Here is an 18,613-nt window from a genome sequence, read left to right as displayed (position 1 = left end):
ACACACACACACACACACACACACACACACACACACACACACACACACTCCCACATCAGACACACACACACTCCCACATCAGACACACACACACACTCCCACATCAGACACACACACACACTCCCACATCAGACACACACACACACACACACTCCCACATCAGACACACACACTCCCACATCAGACACACACACACACACACACACACACACACTCCCACATCAGACACACACACTCTCCCCGTGGGTAGGACATCATCCCAGGATTAATGAACGTGCGCTCCATGCTCAGCGATAACGCTAGCGTGACGTACGGATCTCAATCACACTGTGTTGCCAGGACCCGCCCTGCTCTGCTTCTGATAGGCTTGTAGCGTTAGTTAGAGCTGCGCTCCACTCATATGATTGGTAGATGAAATCAATTGACTCAAAAATATAAAACTTTACCCCTCACGGCCGCACGCCGGAGATCCGGCACAGTGCCTTTAAGCCCTGCGGATATTACGTCATTGACAGGCGACGAGTGAACAGAGACGAGCACTGTTTAAAATTGTGAGTTTCTCTGAATTTATGAATTCTTGGAAACATTTAGGATAATGCAAGGCACACAATTGAAAGAAATGTATCACACTGTGCAAGTGGTTCTTGGATATTTTGATACAAAATTCTTACATATTGTTCCTTTAACGCAAAACCACCTCGTCAGATCTAAGATCTAAACACTTATTACGGGCTTGCCAGAGTGAATCAGGTTTTGGGAGAAGGATTGATGATGTATTGACTCATTTATAGTTTGATAAAATTTTTGTTAATTTACTTTAATTTAAATACCTTTAAATAAATATATTACTATATAGTAACAATACAGTAGTACTGTAAAAAACTAAAATTTAAGTCTAAATAAAAAATTGCAATAAAAACTTTTAATTCATTAGCAATTTAGGTCCCACTTTATATTAAGTGGCCCTAATACCTGTGAACTTACATGGTAACTACATGTGTACATAGTATGTAACTACAGTGTAAGTACACATTAGTACATAGTATCTACAGCTGTAACATTTGCGTAACTACACATATGTAACAACCCTCAGAATGGTATGTGTAAGTACAAATGTGTAACAGGACATTGGTAACAACATTTTTTCACTTCAGTAAGTACACATGTGTAACAGTAATTATGTAACTACATTTTGTAACAACAATATGTAGCCTATTTGTTGTTCCACTTCCACATGCAGTTTTAGATACTGCAGTTACAAGTTGGAATACATGTATTTATGACTGGCAGGACTAATGTTGAATTACAACTAAAGTTTCACCTTGTGATACCAGTGTTACATGGTAACTCCTCAGGAACTGTCCACTTAATATAAAGTGTAATTGTTAAGGTAATTGTTGTGTACATCAGTGTCGTTACATGATAATTCCATAGGAACTGTCCACTTGTTGGAAATTAAATACATTTATACCCAAACTGGTAACTGCAGTATCTAAGACTGCATGTGGAATTGGAACAACAAATAGGCTACATATTGTTGATACAAAATGTAGTTACACATGTGTACTTACTAATGTGAAAAAAAAGTGTTGTTACCAATGTCCTGTTACACATTTGTACTTACACAAACCATTACGTGAGTTGTTACATACGTGTAGTTACTCTAATAATACAGTTGTAGATTACTTACTTTGGCTCCTGCGATGGGTAGGGGTGCGTCCCATCCCTGTGCGTTGAGCCGACCAGATTAACCAGTTGTTTCCAGTGCTGACGGTCTTGTGCCAGCTGCTCTGCATCCTCTACAGCAAGCCATCGAGTGCGGGGTTTACCTCGTGGTCGTCTCCAGCCTGCGGCCTTTGGATCAAACTGGAGAATAGCTCTCGTCGGATGGTCAGGAGGGAGGCGGAGGACATGGCCGAACCAGCGGGTGCGACGTTGCGCAGCTAGGCAGGATGCTCTAGGCTGGCACGTGTGGGCTCTAAGCACTTTATTGGAAATCCGCTGGGGCCATCTGATGTTCTCGATGGTTCTGAGAGCCCTGCTATCAAAGCCATCTAATCTAGCAGCAAGTGTCTTATTTAAGGGCCAAGTCTCCGAGCCATAAAGCAGGATGGGGAGTACTGCTGAGTTGTAAATCCGGAGCTTCGTCTTGCGTGAGATGGTCTGGTGCCGCCAGAGTGGTTTCCAGAGAGACTGCAGGGCTGACGCAGCCAGGGCTCTTCTGCGAGTAATCTCTGGATTTAGGTCCCCGTTGTCTGTCACTATGGATCCCAAATACACAAAGTTCTTGACAGGCTCTACAATGTCATTGCCAAGCCGCAGGGAATGTGGATGCGGTCTGTCACCGACATACATGAACTTGGTTTTCGTCCAGCTCACCTGGAGGCCAAGCTTCTCAGCCTCTTCACTGTATATGCCCAAAGCGTCTCTCAGCTGGCTGTAGGATGTGCTGAGCAGGATGGTGTCGTCAGCGTACTCCAGGTCAGTCAGGTGGTAACTGCCGAAGGACACTCCGGGGACCCGCTCACAAACCCTGGACATCAGATGGTCAATGATGCAGTTGAAGAGGTCAGGAGCAGCCACGCAGCCCTGGCGGACGCCACTGGAGATGGGAAACCAGTCTGAGTCTCTGCCGTTGATGCGGACACAGCTCTGAGCGTTGCTATAAAGCAACTTAAACAGGGCAACGATCTTAGGTGGTGCTCCAAGGGCGTGTAGGATACTCCACAGTGAAGTGTGGCAGACGGTGTCAAAGGCAGCCTTCAGATCTATGAACCCGATGTAAAGATGGCGATCTTTACGGAATTCATAGGTCTTCTCTATCAGCAAGCGAACGGCGGAGATTTGGTCTGTTGTGGAGCGGTTAGGCATGAAGCCAGCCTGTTGAGGACGGCGGCTGCTTCTAATGGTTGGGAGAGCACGAGTGAGCAAGATCCTGGTAAAGAGCTTGCCGGGGATGGAAAGAAGGGTAATGCCTCTGTGGTTGCCGCAGACTAGCCTGTCACCCTTACGTTTCCAGAAGGGCAAGATGACTCCTCTGGTCCAGTCGCTGGGAAGCCTCTCTGTCTCCCACACCTCATTGAATATGTGGGTAAGCCACTCGACGATGCTTTCACCGCCTGATTTTAGCATCTCAGCGGTTATAGCACAGATGCCGGGGGCTTTCCTGTTGTTAAGTTTTTCCAGAGAGGCTCTGACTTCCTCAGGTGTGACTGGGTCAGTACTACAGACAGCAGTAGGGGCTGCAGCGTTAGCGGCCGATGAGATGGTGGGATCAGCCGGGGAGATACCTTGCTGCAGAAGGAGGCTGAAGTGCTCTTTCCAGCGTTCGAGGCAGTTTGCTTCAGTTGCTATACGGTTGCCATCAGAATCTTTCACCAGGGCTGTCTTGATGCGTGGGCCATTACGGGCTTGGCGCAGCAGACTAAAGACACGGCTCATATTGTTGTTATTGGCCGCGGACTCTAGATGTTTAGCTTCTGCTTGCCAGAACTTCTCCCTATCCTCGGCTATAGCCACATTGCGCTGGCGGTTCAGTCGCTGATACTCCGTCAGATCACCTCGGAGTCGGGCCTCACGTCGCCGGTCGATGATGTTGAGTGTCCTCTCCGATATCCAAGGCTTTTTCGGGGAAGGTCGAAAGCATCCGAAGACATTGTGGGCTGACTGGATGACACTTTCCTTGAAGGTCTGCCAGTCGTTCACCTTGTCGGTAGCCAGGTTATCAAAGGTGCGGCGGATGGCGCAGCTGAAGTCTGTGGCGATGTTTGGATCACTGAGTAGGGAAGAGTCCAGGCGAAGCTGAGTCTTGGTGTGCTGGTTGGCTCGCAGCTTTAACTTGAGCTGGGCCACCAGCAGGCGATGGTCTGTGTTGCCAAGCTCTGCTCCTCGGTACACACGGCAGTTGGTGACAAACGACTTCCAGCGTCGAGAGATGAGGATATGGTCCAGCGCTTTCCTGGTTCTGCCATCTGGGCTGTACCATGTCCAGTGATGGATAAGCTTCCGGGGAAACCAGGTATCAGCAACGCAGAGGTTGTTGTGGTGGCAGAGAAGGAGTAGGCGGTTACCGTTGTCGTTTGTGGACCTGTCAGCAAAGGTTGTGCCGACAGGTGAGCCTGTGGAACGGTCACTGCTAGACAGAGTGGCATTGGCATCGGTGAGGATGATGGTGATGTCGTGTGGTGAGGCTTGGCCAACAGCCTGATGGAGTTGGTCAAAGAAGGTATCCTTTGCGTCCTCATCAGCGACATCAGTTGGGGCATAAGCAACGATTACTGTCATCTTGCCGTGTTGGTGGTGAAAGCGGGCTGACAGTAATCTGTCGCTCAGGGGTGTCCAGCTGATGAGGGACTTGCGAAGGGCCTTTGGGATGGCAAGTGCCACACCATAAAGGCCTGTCCGTCTCTCGGGGCCACTCCAGAGGTAGCAATGGTCGCCTGCTGTTGTTTCGCCATTGCCATGCCATCGAACTTCACAGAGCCCAGCCAAGGAGATGTTATAGCGGCAGAGCTCTCGGGACAGCAAGGTGGCAGCTCCGGGGCGAAGGAGTGTCTGGACATTCCATGTGGCGACTCGGGTCCTGTGACGAAGGTTGATCCGTACTCCTTGGTCGGGGGCGGGCTGGGGTCCGTTACCGTGTTGGGCTGTCCGGCTACTTTTTCTGATCGGTTTCGTAACAAAATTGTTTCTCCTGGGTGGGTTGTTAGCCCTCCGCAGGATAGTCGGTTGGTGGGGCTGCCACCTCACAGCGTACCGACATGCTGGGGTCTTTGTTTGTCTGGAACCTACCCTAGAGACCGCCCCGCCTAGGGTGACCCTACCAGGAGCGAGCTCCCGACGGTATCGCTCTCCAGGGTCACTGGAACAGGCAAGCCCCCTCGCCACATCAAGGCCAGACCCGAGAGAGAGCATGTACTATGTACTAATGTGTACTTACACTGTAGTTACATACTATGTACACATGTAGTTACCATGTAAGTTCACAGGTATTAGGGCCACTTAATATAAAGTGGGACCGCAATTGATTAGTGCGTGTGTGCGCGCGTGTGTGTGTGTGTGTGTGTGTGTGTGTGTGTGTGTGTGTGTGTGTGCGCGCGCGTGTGTGTGTGCGAGTGTGTGTGTGCGTGTGTGTGTGAGAGCTCACGCAGAGACTCACCTGTCCGGCACAGTTCACGAAGTATTCGCACTCGATGGAGCCGCGGTCGGTCTCCACCGCCGTCACGTGACCGTTCTTCACCAGGACCTGATTCACACTAGTGTGTTCGTAGATCTGCACACCTGACACACGAAACACCAATGAAATGACAGAGGTAATGATCAGTGAGACTGTGATGCTGCGTTTAGCGTTAGCCGTACCGTGAGCCGCCGCCGCCACAGCGAGCGCGTGATTAACATCCGGCGGGGAGACGACACTGTCGCCGGGCAGATGAAGAGCTCCCACCAGATCATGGATATTCACCAGCGGGTGGAGCTGAGACACATCTCTGGGCTTGATGACATCACAGCTCACGCCTAGAACCCTACACACACACACACACACACACACACACACACACACACACACACACACACACACACACACACACACACACACACACACACAGAGAGAGATCAACCTGTGGTGATCTAAAGAGTGGCCACATTTACTGTTGCTTCATAACTTCATGCAGTCATGTCATTGCCAGAATGAAGAACAGACTTCCAGAAGTGATCAACAAAGTCAGAGTGACGTCAGAGTAAAGTAAAGTCAGAGTAAAGTAAAGTCAGAGTAAAGTCAGAGTATAGTAAAGTCAGAGTAAAGTCAGAGTAAAGTAAAGTCAGAGTAAAGTAAAGTCAGAGTGACGTCAGAGTAAAGTCAGAGTGACGTCATAGTGAAGTCAGAGTGACGTCAGAGTAAAGTCAGAGTAAAGTCAGAGTGACGTCATAGTGAAGTCAGAGTAAAGTAAAGTCAGAGTAAAGTAAAGTAAGAGTAAAGTTAGAGTAAAGTAAAGTCAGAGTAAAGTCAGAGTGAAGTCAGAGTAAAGTAAAGTCAGAGTAAAGTCAGAGTGAAGTCAGAGTGAAGTCAGAGTAAAGTCAGAGTAAAGTCAGAGTAAAGTCAGAGTGACGTCATAGTAAAGTCAGAGTGAAGTAAAGTCAGAGTAAAGTAAAGTTAGAGTAAAGTAAAGTCAGAGTAAAGTCAGAGTAAAGTAAAGTCAGAGTAAAGTAAAGTTAGAGTAAAGTAAAGTCAGAGTAAAGTAAAATCAGAGTGATGTCAGGGTAAAGTAAAGTCAGAGTAAAGTAAAGTCAGAGTAAAGTCAGAGTAAAGTCAGAGTAAAGTAAAGTCAGAGTAAAGTCAGAGTGACATCATAGTAAAGTCAGAGTGAAGTAAAGTCAGAGTGAAGTAAAGTCAGAGTAAAGTCAGAGTAAAGTCAGAGTAAAGTAAAGTCAGAGTAAAGTAAAGTAAGAGTGACGTCAGAGTAAAGTAAAGTCAGAGTGACGTCAGAGTGACGTCAGAGTAAAGTAAAGTCAGAGTAAAGTCAGAGTAGAGTAAAGTCAGAGTAAAGTAAAGTCAGAGGAAAGTAAGAGTGACGTAAGAGTAAAGTCAGAGTAACGTCAGAGTAAAGTAAAGTCAGAGTGACGTCAGAGTAAAGTAAAGTCAGAGGAAAGTAAGAGTGACGTAAGAGTAAAGTAAAGTCAGAGTAACGTCAGAGTAAAGTAAAGTCAGAGTGACGTCAGAGTAAAGTAAAGTCAGAGTGACGTCAGAGTAAAGTGAGAGTAAAGTGAGAGTAAAGTGAGAGTAAAGTCAGAGTAAAGTAATGTCAGAGTAAAGTCAGAGTGACGTCAGAGTAAAGTAAAGTCAGAGTGACGTCAGAGTAAAGTGAGAGTAAAGTAAGAGTAAAGTCAGAGTAAAGTAATGTCAGAGTAAAGTAAGAGTAAAGTCAGAGTAAAGTAAAGTCAGAGTGACGTCAGAGTAAAGTGAGAGTAAAGTGAGAGTAAAGTCAGAGTAAAGTAATGTCAGAGTAAAGTCAGAGTGACGTCAGAGTAAAGTAAAGTCAGAGTGATGTCAGAGTAAAGTGAGAGTAAAGTCAGAGTAAAGTAAAGTTAGAGTAAAGTAATGTCAGAGTAAAGTGAGAGTAAAGTCAGAGTAAAGTAATGTCAGAGTAAAGTAAAGTTAGAGTAAAGTAAAGTCAGAGTAAAGTCAGAGTAAAGTAAAGTCAGAGTAAAGTAAAGTCAGAGTAAAGTCAGAGTAAAGTAAAGTTAGAGTAAAGTAAAGTAAAGCCAGAGTCAAGTCAGAGTGACGTCAGAGTAAAGTAAAGTCAGAGTCAAGTCAGAGTAAAGTAAAGTTAGAGTAAAGTAAAGTCAGAGTAAAGTCAGAGTAAAGTAAAGTCAGAGTAAAGTCAGAGTAAAGCAAAGTTAGAGTAAAGTCAGAGTAAAGTAAAGTCAGAGTGACGTCAGAATAAAGTAAAGTCAGAGTAAAGTAAAGTCAGAGTAAAGTCAGAGTGACGTCATAGTAAAGTAAAGTCAGAGTAAAGTAAAGTTAGAGTAAAGTAAAGTCAGAGTAAAGTAAAGTTAGAGTAAAGTCAGAGTAAAGTCAGAGTAAAGTAAAGCCAGAGTGACGTCAGAGTAAAGTAAAGTCAGAGTAAAGTAAAGTTAGAGTAAAGTAAAGTCAGAGTAAAGTAAAGTTAGAGTAAAGTAAAGTCAGAGTAAAGTCAGAGTAAAGTAAAGTCAGAGTGACGTCAGAGTAAAGTCAGAGTGACGTCAGAGTAAAGTAAAGTCAGAGTAAAGTAAAGTCAGAGTAAAGTAAGAGTAAAGTCAGAGTAAAGTAATGTCAGAGTAAAGTCAGAGTGACGTCAGAGTAAAGTGAGAGTAAAGTCAGAGTAAAGTGAGAGTAAAGTAAGAGTAAAGTCAGAGTAAAGTAATGTCAGAGTAAAGTAAGAGTAAAGTCAGAGTAAAGTAAAGTCAGAGTGACGTCAGAGTAAAGTGAGAGTAAAGTAATGTCAGAGTAAAGTCAGAGTGACGTCAGAGTAAAGTAAAGTCAGAGTGACGTCAGAGTAAAGTGAGAGTAAAGTCAGAGTAAAGTGAGAGTAAAGTCAGAGTAAAGTGAGAGTAAAGTAAGAGTAAAGTCAGAGTAAAGTAATGTCAGAGTAAAGTAAGAGTAAAGTCAGAGTAAAGTAAAGTCAGAGTGACGTCAGAGTAAAGTGAGAGTAAAGTGAGAGTAAAGTCAGAGTAAAGTAATGTCAGAGTAAAGTCAGAGTGACGTCAGAGTAAAGTAAAGTCAGAGTGATTCCAGAGTAAAGTGAGAGTAAAGTCAGAGTAAAGTAAAGTTAGAGTAAAGTCAGAGTAAAGTAATGTCAGAGTAAAGTCAGAGTAAAGTAAAGTCAGAGTGACGTCAGAGTAAAGTCAGAGTGACGTCAGAGTAAAGTAAAGTCAGAGTAAAGTAAAGTCAGAGTAAAGTCAGAGTAAAGTAAAGTCAGAGTGATGTCAGAGTAAAGTCAGAGTGACGTCAGAGTGACGTCAGAGTAAAGTAAAGTCAGAGTAAAGTCAGAGTAGAGTAAAGTCAGAGTAAAGTAAAGTCAGAGTAAAGTAAAGTCAGAGGAAAGTCAGAGTGAAGTCAGAGTGAAGTCAGAGTAAAGTCAGAGTAAAGTCAGAGTGACGTCATAGTAAAGTCAGAGTGAAGTAAAGTCAGAGTAAAGTAAAGTTAGAGTAAAGTAATGTCAGAGTAAAGTCAGAGTGACGTCAGAGTAAAGTAAAGTCAGAGTGACGTCAGAGTAAAGTGAGAGTAAAGTCAGAGTAAAGTAAAGTTAGAGTAAAGTCAGAGTAAAGTAATGTCAGAGTAAAGTGAGAGTAAAGTCAGAGTAAAGTAATGTCAGAGTAAAGTAAAGTTAGAGTAAAGTAAAGTCAGAGTAAAGTAAAGTCAGAGTAAAGTAAAGTCAGAGTAAAGTCAGAGTAAAGTAAAGTTAGAGTAAAGTAAAATAAAAGTCAGACTCAAGTCAGAGTAAAGTCAGAGTGACGTCAGAGTAAAGTAAAGTCAGAGTAAAGTCAGAGTGAAGTAAAGTCAGAGTCAAGTCAGAGTAAAGTAAAGTTAGAGTCAAGTAAAGTCAGAGTAAAGTCAGAGTAAAGTAAAGTCAGAGTAAAGTCAGAGTAAAGTAAAGTCAGAGTAAAGCAAAGTTAGAGTAAAGTAAAGTCAGAGTAAAGTAAAGTCAGAGTGACGTCAGAGTAAAGTAAAGTCTGAGTAAAGTCAGAGTGACTTCAGAGTAAAGTAAAGTCAGAGTAAAGTCAGAGTGACGTCATAGTAAAGTCAGAGTAAAGTAAAGTTAGAGTAAAGTAAAGTCAGAGTAAAGTGAAGTCAGAGTAAAGTAAAGTCAGAGTAAAGTAAAGTTAAAGTAAAGTCAGAGTAAAGTCAGAGTGAAGTAAAGTCAGAGTAAAGTAAAGTTAAAGTAAAGTCAGAGTGACGTCATAGTAAAGTCAGAGTAAAGTAAAGTTAGAGTAAAGTAAAGTTAGAGTAAAGTCAGAGTAAAGTAAAGTCAGAGTAAAGTAAAGATAGAGTAAAGTCAGAGTGACGTCAGAGTAAAGTAAAGTCAGAGTAAAGTCAGAGTGACGTCATAGTAAAATCAGAGTGAAGTAAAGTCAGAGTAAAGTAAAGTTAGAGTAAAGTAAAGTCAGAGTAAAGTAAAGTCAGAGTAAAGTAAAGTCAGAGCAAAGTCAGAGTAAAGTAAAGTTAGAGTAAAGTAAAGTCAGAGTAAAGTAAAGTCAGAGTAAAGTAAAGTCAGAGTAAAGTAAAGTCAGAGTGACGTCAGAGTAAAGTCAGAGTGACGTCAGAGTGACGTCAGAGTGACGTCAGAGTAAAGTAAAGTCAGAGTGACGTCAGAGTAAAGTCAGAGTGACGTCAGAGTAAAGTAAAGTCAGAGTGACGTCAGAGTAAAGTCATAGTAAAGTCAGAGTAAAGTAAAGTCAGAGTAAAGTCAGAGTAGAGTAAAGTCAGAGTAAAGTAAAGTAAAGTCAGAGTAAAGTAAAGTAAAGTCAGAGTAAAGTCAGAGTAAAGTAAAGTCAGAGGAAAGTCAGAGTGACGTCAGAGTAAAGTAAAGTCAGAGTAACGTCAGAGTAAAGTAAAGTCAGAGTGACGTCAGAGTAAAGTAAAGTCAGAGTGACGTCAGAGTAAAGTAAAGTCAGAGTAGAGTAAAGTCAGAGTAAAGTAAAGTAAAGTCAGAGTAAAGTAAAGTCAGAGGAAAGTCAGAGTGACGTCAGAGTAAAGTAAAGTCAGAGTAACGTCAGAGTAAAGTAAAGTCAGAGTGACGTCAGAGTAAAGTAAAGTCAGAGTGACGTCAGAGTAAAGTAAAGTCAGAGTGACGTCAGAGTAAAGTCAGAGTAAAGTGAGAGTAAAGTCAGAGTAAAGTAAAGTCAGAGTAAAGTCAGAGTAAAGTGAGAGTAAAGTAAAGTCAGAGTAAAGTAATGTCAGAGTAAAGTCAGAGTAAAGTAATGTCAGAGTAAAGTGAGAGTAAAGTCAGAGTAAAGTAATGTCAGAGTGACGTCAGAGTAAAGTCAGAGTAAAGTCAGAGTAAAGTAAAGTCAGAGTAAAGTAAAGTCAGAGTGACGTCAGAGTAAAGTAAAGTCAGAGTGACGTCAGAGTAAAGTAAAGTCAGAGTAAAGTCAGAGTAAAGTAAAGTCAGAGTGACGTCAGAGTAAAGTAAAGTCAGAGTAAAGTAAAGTCAGAGTGACGTCAGAGTAAAGTAAAGTCAGAGTGACGTCAGAGTAAAGTAAAGTCAGAGTAAAGTAAAGTCAGAGTGACGTCAGAGTAAAGTAAAGTCAGAGTAAGAGTAAAGTAAAGTCAGAGTGACGTCAGAGTAAAGTAAAGTCAGAGTAAAGTAAAGTCAGAGTAAAGTCATAGTAAAGTCAGAGTGAAGTAAAGTCAGAGTGACGTCAGAGTAGTCAAAGTAAAGTCAGAGTGAAGTAAAGTCAGAGTAGAGTAAAGTCAGAGTAAAGTGAGAGTAAAGTAAAGTCAGAGTAAAGTAATGTCAGAGTAAAGTAAAGTCAGAGTAAAGTAATGTCAGAGTAAAGTAAAGTCAGAGTAAAGTCAGAGTAAAGTAATGTCAGAGTAAAGTGAGAGTAAAGTAAAGTCAGAGTAAAGTAATGTCAGAGTAAAGTGAGAGTAATGTCAGAGTAAAGTGAGAGTAAAGTGAGAGTAAAGTCAGAGTAAAGTAATGTCAGAGTAAAGTAATGTCAGAGTAAAGTCAGAGTAAAGTAATATCAGAGTAAAGTGAGAGTAAAGTCAGAGTAAAGTGAGAGCAAAGTCAGAGTAATGTCAGAGTTAAGTAATGTCAGAGTAAAGTGAGAGCAAAGTCAGAGTAAAGTAATGTCAGAGTAAAGTCAGAGTAAAGTGAGAGTAAAGTCAGAGTAAAGTAATGTCAGAGTAAAGTGAGAGTAAAGTCAGAGTAAAGTAATGTCAGAGTAAAGTCAGAGTAAAGTAATGTCAGAGTAAAGTCAGAGTAAAGTCAGAGTAAAGTAATGTCAGAGTAAAGTCAGAGTAAAGTAATGTCAGAGTAAAGTCAGAGTGAAGTAAAGTCAGAGTGAAGTAAAGTCAGAGTGACGCCAGTAAGGTCATCGAGGTCACACTGAACACATATAGAGGTCACACTGAACACATATAGAGGTCAGAGAGAAACAGAAAGCCTCTCACTTCAGTCTGGATGCCAGACGCTTCAACGACAGGAACCGATCCTGATTCTGAGCCAAACACAGAGAGCCGGTCCGCACGAAACCTGGAAAACACACAGGAACGCCAAAGCCTTTATAACACGACGCACATGTGGGATGTTGTGTTTGACACTCCGCCAAGCGGATCATGGAGGGATGGTGTTCCTCACCCGTTTTAACGCCCGTCTCTTCCTCCAGACGCTCGTAGAGTGCGTTCGAATAATCTGCCATTTTACTCTCAATAGAAAGAGGTTTAGCAACGCTGACTATTCCTGCACAGAAGCGCGTCGTACCGGCTCCGAGTCTGCAACACACACACACACACACACACACACACACACACACACACACACAGGTAATGACATTATTAATATAAATTTAAGATAGGATGGGTGGATGGATAGACAGATAGATATAGATGATGGATAGATGGATGGATAGATAGGATAGTGGGATGGATGGATGGATAGACAGATAGATAGATATAGATTATGGATGGATGGATGGATAGATAGGATAGTGGGATGGATGGATGGATGGATAGACAGATAGATAGATATAGATTATGGATGGATGGATGGATGGATAGACAGATATAGATGATGGATGGATGGATATACAGATAGATGGATGGATAGATAGATAGATATAGATGATGGATGGATAGACAGATAGATGGATATAGATGATGGATGGATAGACAGATAGATAGATATAGATGATGGATGGATGGATATACAGATAGATGGATGGATAGACAGATAGATATAGATGATGGATGGATGGATATACAGATAGATGGATGGATAGATAGATAGATATAGATGATGGATGGATAGACAGATAGATGGATATAGATGATGGATGGATAGACAGATAGATAGATATAGATGATGGATGGATGGATGGATGGATAGATAGATAGATAGATATAGATGATGGATGGATAGACAGATAGATGGATATAGATGGATGGATGGATGGATAGATAGATAGATAGATATAGATGATGGATGGATAGACAGATAGATGGATATAGATGGATGGATGGATGGATAGACAGATAGATAGATATAGATGATGGATGGATGGATGGATAGACAGATAGACAGATATAGATGATGGATGGATGGATAGACAGATAGACAGATATAGATGATGGATGGATGGATAGATAGACAGATATAGATGATGGATGGATGGATAGATAGATAGATATAGATGATGGATGGATGGATGGATAGACAGATAGACAGATATAGATGATGGATGGATGGATAGACAGATAGATAGATATAGATGATGGATGGATGGATGGATAGACAGATAGACAGATATAGATGATGGATGGATGGATAGACAGATAGACAGATATAGATGATGGATGGATGGATAGATAGACAGATATAGATGATAGATGGATGGATGGACAGATAGATAGATATAGATGATGGATGGATGGATAGACAGATAGACAGATATAGATGATGGATGGACAGATAGATAGATATAGATGATGGATGGATGGATAGACAGATAGACAGATATAGATGATGGATGGATGGATAGATAGACAGATATAGATGATGGATGGATGGATAGACAGATAGACAGATATAGATGATGGATGGACAGATAGATAGATATAGATGATGGATGGATGGATAGACAGATAGACAGATATAGATGATGGATGGATGGATAGATAGACAGATATAGATGATGGATGGATGGATAGACAGATAGACAGATATAGATGATGGATGGACAGATAGATAGATATAGATGATGGATGGATGGATAGACAGATAGACAGATATAGATGATGGATGGACAGATAGATAGATATAGATGATGGATGGATGGATAGACAGATAGACAGATATAGATGATGGATGGATGGATAGATAGACAGATATAGATGATGGATGGATGGATGGATAGACAGACAGATAGATGTAGATGATGGATGGATGGATGGACAGATAGATATATATAGATGATAGATGGATAGACAGATATAGATGATGGATGGATGGATGGATGGATAGACAGATATAGATGATGGATGGATGGATGGATGGATAGACAGATAGATAGATATAGATGATGGATGGATGATCACCTGCCCTGCTCCAGGAGCACGATCTCCCTCCAGCCCAGTCGGGACAGGTGATAGGCCACTGATGTTCCCACGACTCCGCCTCCACAGATGATGACCCGCGCGTGTGCAGGAAGAGCAGCGGGAGGATCCGAGCTAAAGAACCGGCCCGATCTCTGACCAGCGGGTCGGGCTCCGGCGTCACAGAACCAGCGGGGCAGGAGGACGGGGGACAGAGTCCGGGCGCTCCACGCACCGCTGCGCATGGCTCCGCGCCTTCACACACACACACACACACACACACACACACACACACACACACACACAACACCATGACAAAAAATGATGTTCAGAAATATTGTTGATCTGACTGCACTGCCACTATCAGAAGAGAACAACACTGAACTAAACTGATCTGAATCCTACTTCCTGCTCAGCTACTGTTCGGACGCTTTTGCTTACTGCTCCGCGCTTTGCTCTATCGCTTTTATATTTTTATATTTTATCTTCTTTTATCAACTAATTTCAACTCCAGCAAATCAGCACAGTGCTCAAACGCTTGGATTACAACAAAAAAGCTGAATTATTTTATTCGACCAGCCTCCCACTGAAAGCTTACATTCCGGGGAAGAGAAAACACAACTGCATAAGGATAAGAGAAAATGCCTCTTCTGGAATCTACTTGCTGCAGCAATTGCCACAGACTTTCACAAAGGATTGCAGTTCTTGAAACAAAGTTATTTGCGGGACCACCAAACCAGACGGAACACACAACAGAGCTCCGTCATGGACGCCCTCAGCATACAGCCGGTGAGTTTCATGAATCTACTGCTCCTCCACAGGCCATACTGAGTGTAGAGAAACAAGCCGATCGACTTACAAATCGATGGCACACACAGGGAGCGAGACCCAAAGGCACTCGAGACATCAGATTGTCACGAGTATCACATATTGCCGCAGTAGCATCCTCTACCCCAGACACGGCTCTGACAAGGATTGCAAACACTGGTCTCCTACCACCGCCTATACATCTTGAGAATAGATTTGAAGTATTAATGAATGTAAATGAGGAATCTCCAAACGTGATGAATGTGATCGAACACAGACTGGATAAGCCAGTAGCTAACACTGATGCTAACTGGTGCTCAAGGTCGAGCAGACAGCGGCACTCAGCTCAGAGCCTAGCCGAGCACACGACTCTGATAGTGGGTGACTCCATTATCCGACACACTAGTAGCAGGGATACAACTACGTGCTGCCTTCCACAAGCAACAATTTCTGATGTAAACAGGGAACTTGAGAACATTCTGATGAAACATAAGACTGCAAATCGACTCATCATTCATGTGGGGAAAAATGATATTCATAAAGAGCAGTCAGAACTCCTTAAGAAGGATTTAAATGAACTGTTTGAAACACTGAAAAGACTGAAAGTACAAACATTCATCAGTGGCCCACTCCCAGCAAGAGGAACAAACAGGTTTTCACGGTTGCTTGGGCTTAATACATGGCTCCAAAAAACCTGCAATATAAAAGGAGTGAACTTCATTGACAACTTCAATCTTTTCTGGAGTCAGAGGCAACTGTTCCAACAGGACGGCCTCCACCCAAACAAACTTGGTTCAAGAGTGCTAAAGGACAATATCTACTTCTCCCTCAATCATCCTTCTGCAGTGTGTGCCAATCCACTCAACCTGAATGGCACACACACACCTGGACACAGTATGAATGACCACAGGACTTCAATCCAGCACCTGAATGGACATGCGGTTGACACGTCACACAAGGACAATGATAACACCACTCAGCCACAACAACTTCTGCTCACGGACACAATCTCAGCTGAGCCCTGCCCACAGACAGACTGTGACATACTAGAACTGCTCCAAGATTCAGCACCCAAGGACGACTTCCTGGAAAATAGCCAGGGAAACCAGGACAGCATATTACAGCCTCCGATAACACCAGAGCAACAGCCCCTCTCACCAGACACGCTATCTCTATCTCCAGCATCTCCACTTCTGTGCTTCTCAGAGAGAATGGAAAAACTGGTCTATGCTGGAACCAAACTATCCCACTCTTTTGCAAGCCCTCAGATATCAACCAAAAAACGGCAGGCCCCAAAACCACCAAAGCCTGCGGGCCCCGCTCGCCCTCCCCCTCCTCCTGCAAGAGTTCTTCGGTCTCTGCCACAACGACAGGGCTCACACCCTGCTCCTTCTGCTCGAGGTGAACTAAAAACAACTGATACCAGCTCTCATTGATATGTGCTGGGTCCCCGCTATGATAACAGTAACTTTCTCAAATGTTTACAGAACAAGCGGGAACCCTGTGTGCCTGTATCTTTCTCTATTGCTGTTCGATTACATGATAGAAAGTCTAAGGCCTTCAAAAGCCGTACAGCAAACCCATCTAATCTGGTGCCTATTACACGCCAAACTAAGACTGCTGTGGGGACAAAAAGTAAGACTGTCAAAGTTAGCACTTTTAAACATCTGCTCACTTAAAAACAAATCACTTCTAGTCAATGACTTAATAACCACATACAACCTGGATTTTATGTTTCTAAATGAAACTTGGCTAGAAGACAACTGCAGTGCAACTGTCCTCAATGAAACATCCCCTCCTAACTTTACTTTTATGAGTGTCTGCAGAGCGGGTAGGAGAGGTGGGGGAGTAGCTGCTCTTTTTAAAGATGTCTATCAATGTAAGCAAATATCATTTGGTAATTACCCGTCTTTTGAATATCTGGGTATTGTGTTAAAAGGTGCTCCACGCATTTTACTTATAATTGTTTACAGGCCTCCAAAATACTCTTCAGCCTTTTCTGAGGACTTTACAGAACTGTTATCAACCATTTCCTCAGAGTTTGACTGTTTTGCTATTTCTGGAGATTTTAACATTCACATAGACAATGCAGAAAACAATATGGCAAAAGAAATCAAAACTGTTTTAAAAACTTTTGATCTGACTCAGCATGTACATGGACCGACACACAATCGTGGACACACTCTAGATTTACTTATCAGTAAGGGTCTAAACATTTCATCGATTGTTATTAAGGATGTAGCACTGTCTGATCATTTCTGTATTTTCTTTGATATATTGATCTCTCCTGCCATTGAAGCTAGATCTGTGTCTGTCAAGAAGAGATGCTTAAATGAGAACACTAGTGTACTATTTATGAAGGCTATATCTTTAACACCAAGCATATCTGCTGACTCTGTTGATTTTCTCCTTGATTCTTTTAACTCAAAAGTTAAAAGTGTAATTGATGATATTGCTCCTGTGAAGGTCAGGAAGAGTGGTAGACAAAAGGCACCTTGGAGAAACTCAACAGCAGTGCAAAATATGAAAAGACAATGCAGAAAAGCAGAGCGCATGTGGCGGAAGACAAAACTTGCAGTCCACTATAACATCTACAAAGACACCATCCATGCTTTCAATATGGAATTAGGCAAAGCTAGACAGACTTTCTTCTCAAATATTATTAACAGCAACTTAAACAACACACGCACTCTTTTTGCTACTGTAGAGAGACTGACAAACCCCCCGAGCCAGATTCCCAGTGAAATGCTCTCAGACAGCAAGTGCAGTGAGTTCGCTTCTTTCTTCTCTGAGAAAATCAATAATATCAGAAAGGTGATCAGCACATCCTTGAGTTGCACTGGGGTCAGACAGATCAGACCACAACCTGAGAAAGTAGTTACTATGTCTGATTTCAAGGAAATTGATGGCAAAATTTTAGAAGAAACCGTACAGCACCTTAAAACATCAACCTGCGCCCTTGACACTCTTCCCACATCTTTCTTCAAAAGTGTGTTAAACAGCTTAGAAGCAGATCTGCTAGAAGTGGTAAATGCCTCACTTCTCTCTGGAAGTTTTCCAAACTCCCTGAAAACTGCAGTTGTCAAACCCCTCCTGAAAAAGAGTAATATGGATAAGACTATATTAAGCAATTATAGACCGATCTCAAATCTTCCTTTCATTGGCAAGATCATTGAAAAAGTTGTTTTCAATCAGCTGAACAAATTCTTAAGCTCGAATGGATACTTTGACAATTTTCAATCTGGTTTCCGATCGCATCACAGCACAGAGACAGCGCTCATAAAGATAATTAACGATATTCGCTTAAATACTGATACAGGCAAAATATCAGTGCTGGTGCTACTCGACCTCAGTGCTGCTTTTGACACTGTCGATCACAACATACTTCTTGACAGGCTGGAAAACTGGGTGGGGCTTTCTGGGATAGTCCTAAAATGGTTCAGGTCATACTTAGAAGCGAGAGGTTATTATGCGAGTATAGGAGACCATAAGTCTGAGTGGACATCCATGACATGCGGAGTTCCTCAAGGCTCAATTCTTGCGCCACTCCTATTCAACCTGTACATGCTTCCAATGAGCCAAATAATGAGAAAGAACCAAATCTCTTACCACAGCTATGCAGACGACACACAGATCTACTTAGCCCTATCGCCTAACGATTACAGCCCCATTGACTCCCTATTCCAATGCATTGATGAAGTAAACAGCTGGATGTGCCAAAACTTTCTTCAGTTAAACAAAGACAAAACTGAAGTCATTGCGTTTGGAAACAAAGATGAAGTTCTCAAGGTCAACGCATACCTCCACTCCAGAGGTCAAACAACTAAAAATCAAGTCAGGAATCTTGGTGTGTCTCTAGAGTCAGACCTTAGCTTCAGTAGTCATGTCAAAGCAATAACCAAATCAGCATATTATCATCTGAAAAATATTGCAAGAATTAGATGCTTTGTTTCCAGTCAGGACTTAGAAAAACTTGTGCATGCTTTCATCACCAGCAGGGTGGATTATTGT

At 42.5% G+C, this 18,613-nt stretch overlaps 1 protein-coding gene across 2 annotated transcripts in view; it reads right to left on the bottom strand.

The window, feature by feature from the left end:
- Positions 1–18,613, bottom strand: part of pdpr (pyruvate dehydrogenase phosphatase regulatory subunit) — a 61,912-nt gene that overhangs the window by 36,939 nt on the left and 6,360 nt on the right. Inside the window, exons 2-6 of one of the 2 annotated variants that reach the window (XM_079621449.1) lie at positions 13,799–14,050; positions 11,844–11,977; positions 11,657–11,738; positions 5,359–5,522; positions 5,159–5,280 (exon numbers count right to left, since the gene is read on the bottom strand). In XM_079621449.1, coding sequence (XP_079477575.1) covers positions 5,159–5,280; positions 5,359–5,522; positions 11,657–11,738; positions 11,844–11,977; positions 13,799–14,040 — 744 coding nt within the window. In that variant the 5' untranslated portion in view covers positions 14,041–14,050. Of the gene's footprint in view, positions 1–469; positions 475–5,158; positions 5,281–5,358; positions 5,523–11,656; positions 11,739–11,843; positions 11,978–13,798; positions 14,051–18,613 lie in introns of those variants that run through there. The other variant, XM_079621453.1, reaches the window with a different exon arrangement.

Source organism: Phoxinus phoxinus, assembly GCF_949152265.1.
Source record: "Phoxinus phoxinus genome assembly, chromosome: 8".
Classification (NCBI taxonomy): Eukaryota; Metazoa; Chordata; class Actinopteri; order Cypriniformes; family Leuciscidae; genus Phoxinus; species Phoxinus phoxinus.
This window is presented reverse-complemented; position numbering and strand designations above follow the sequence as displayed.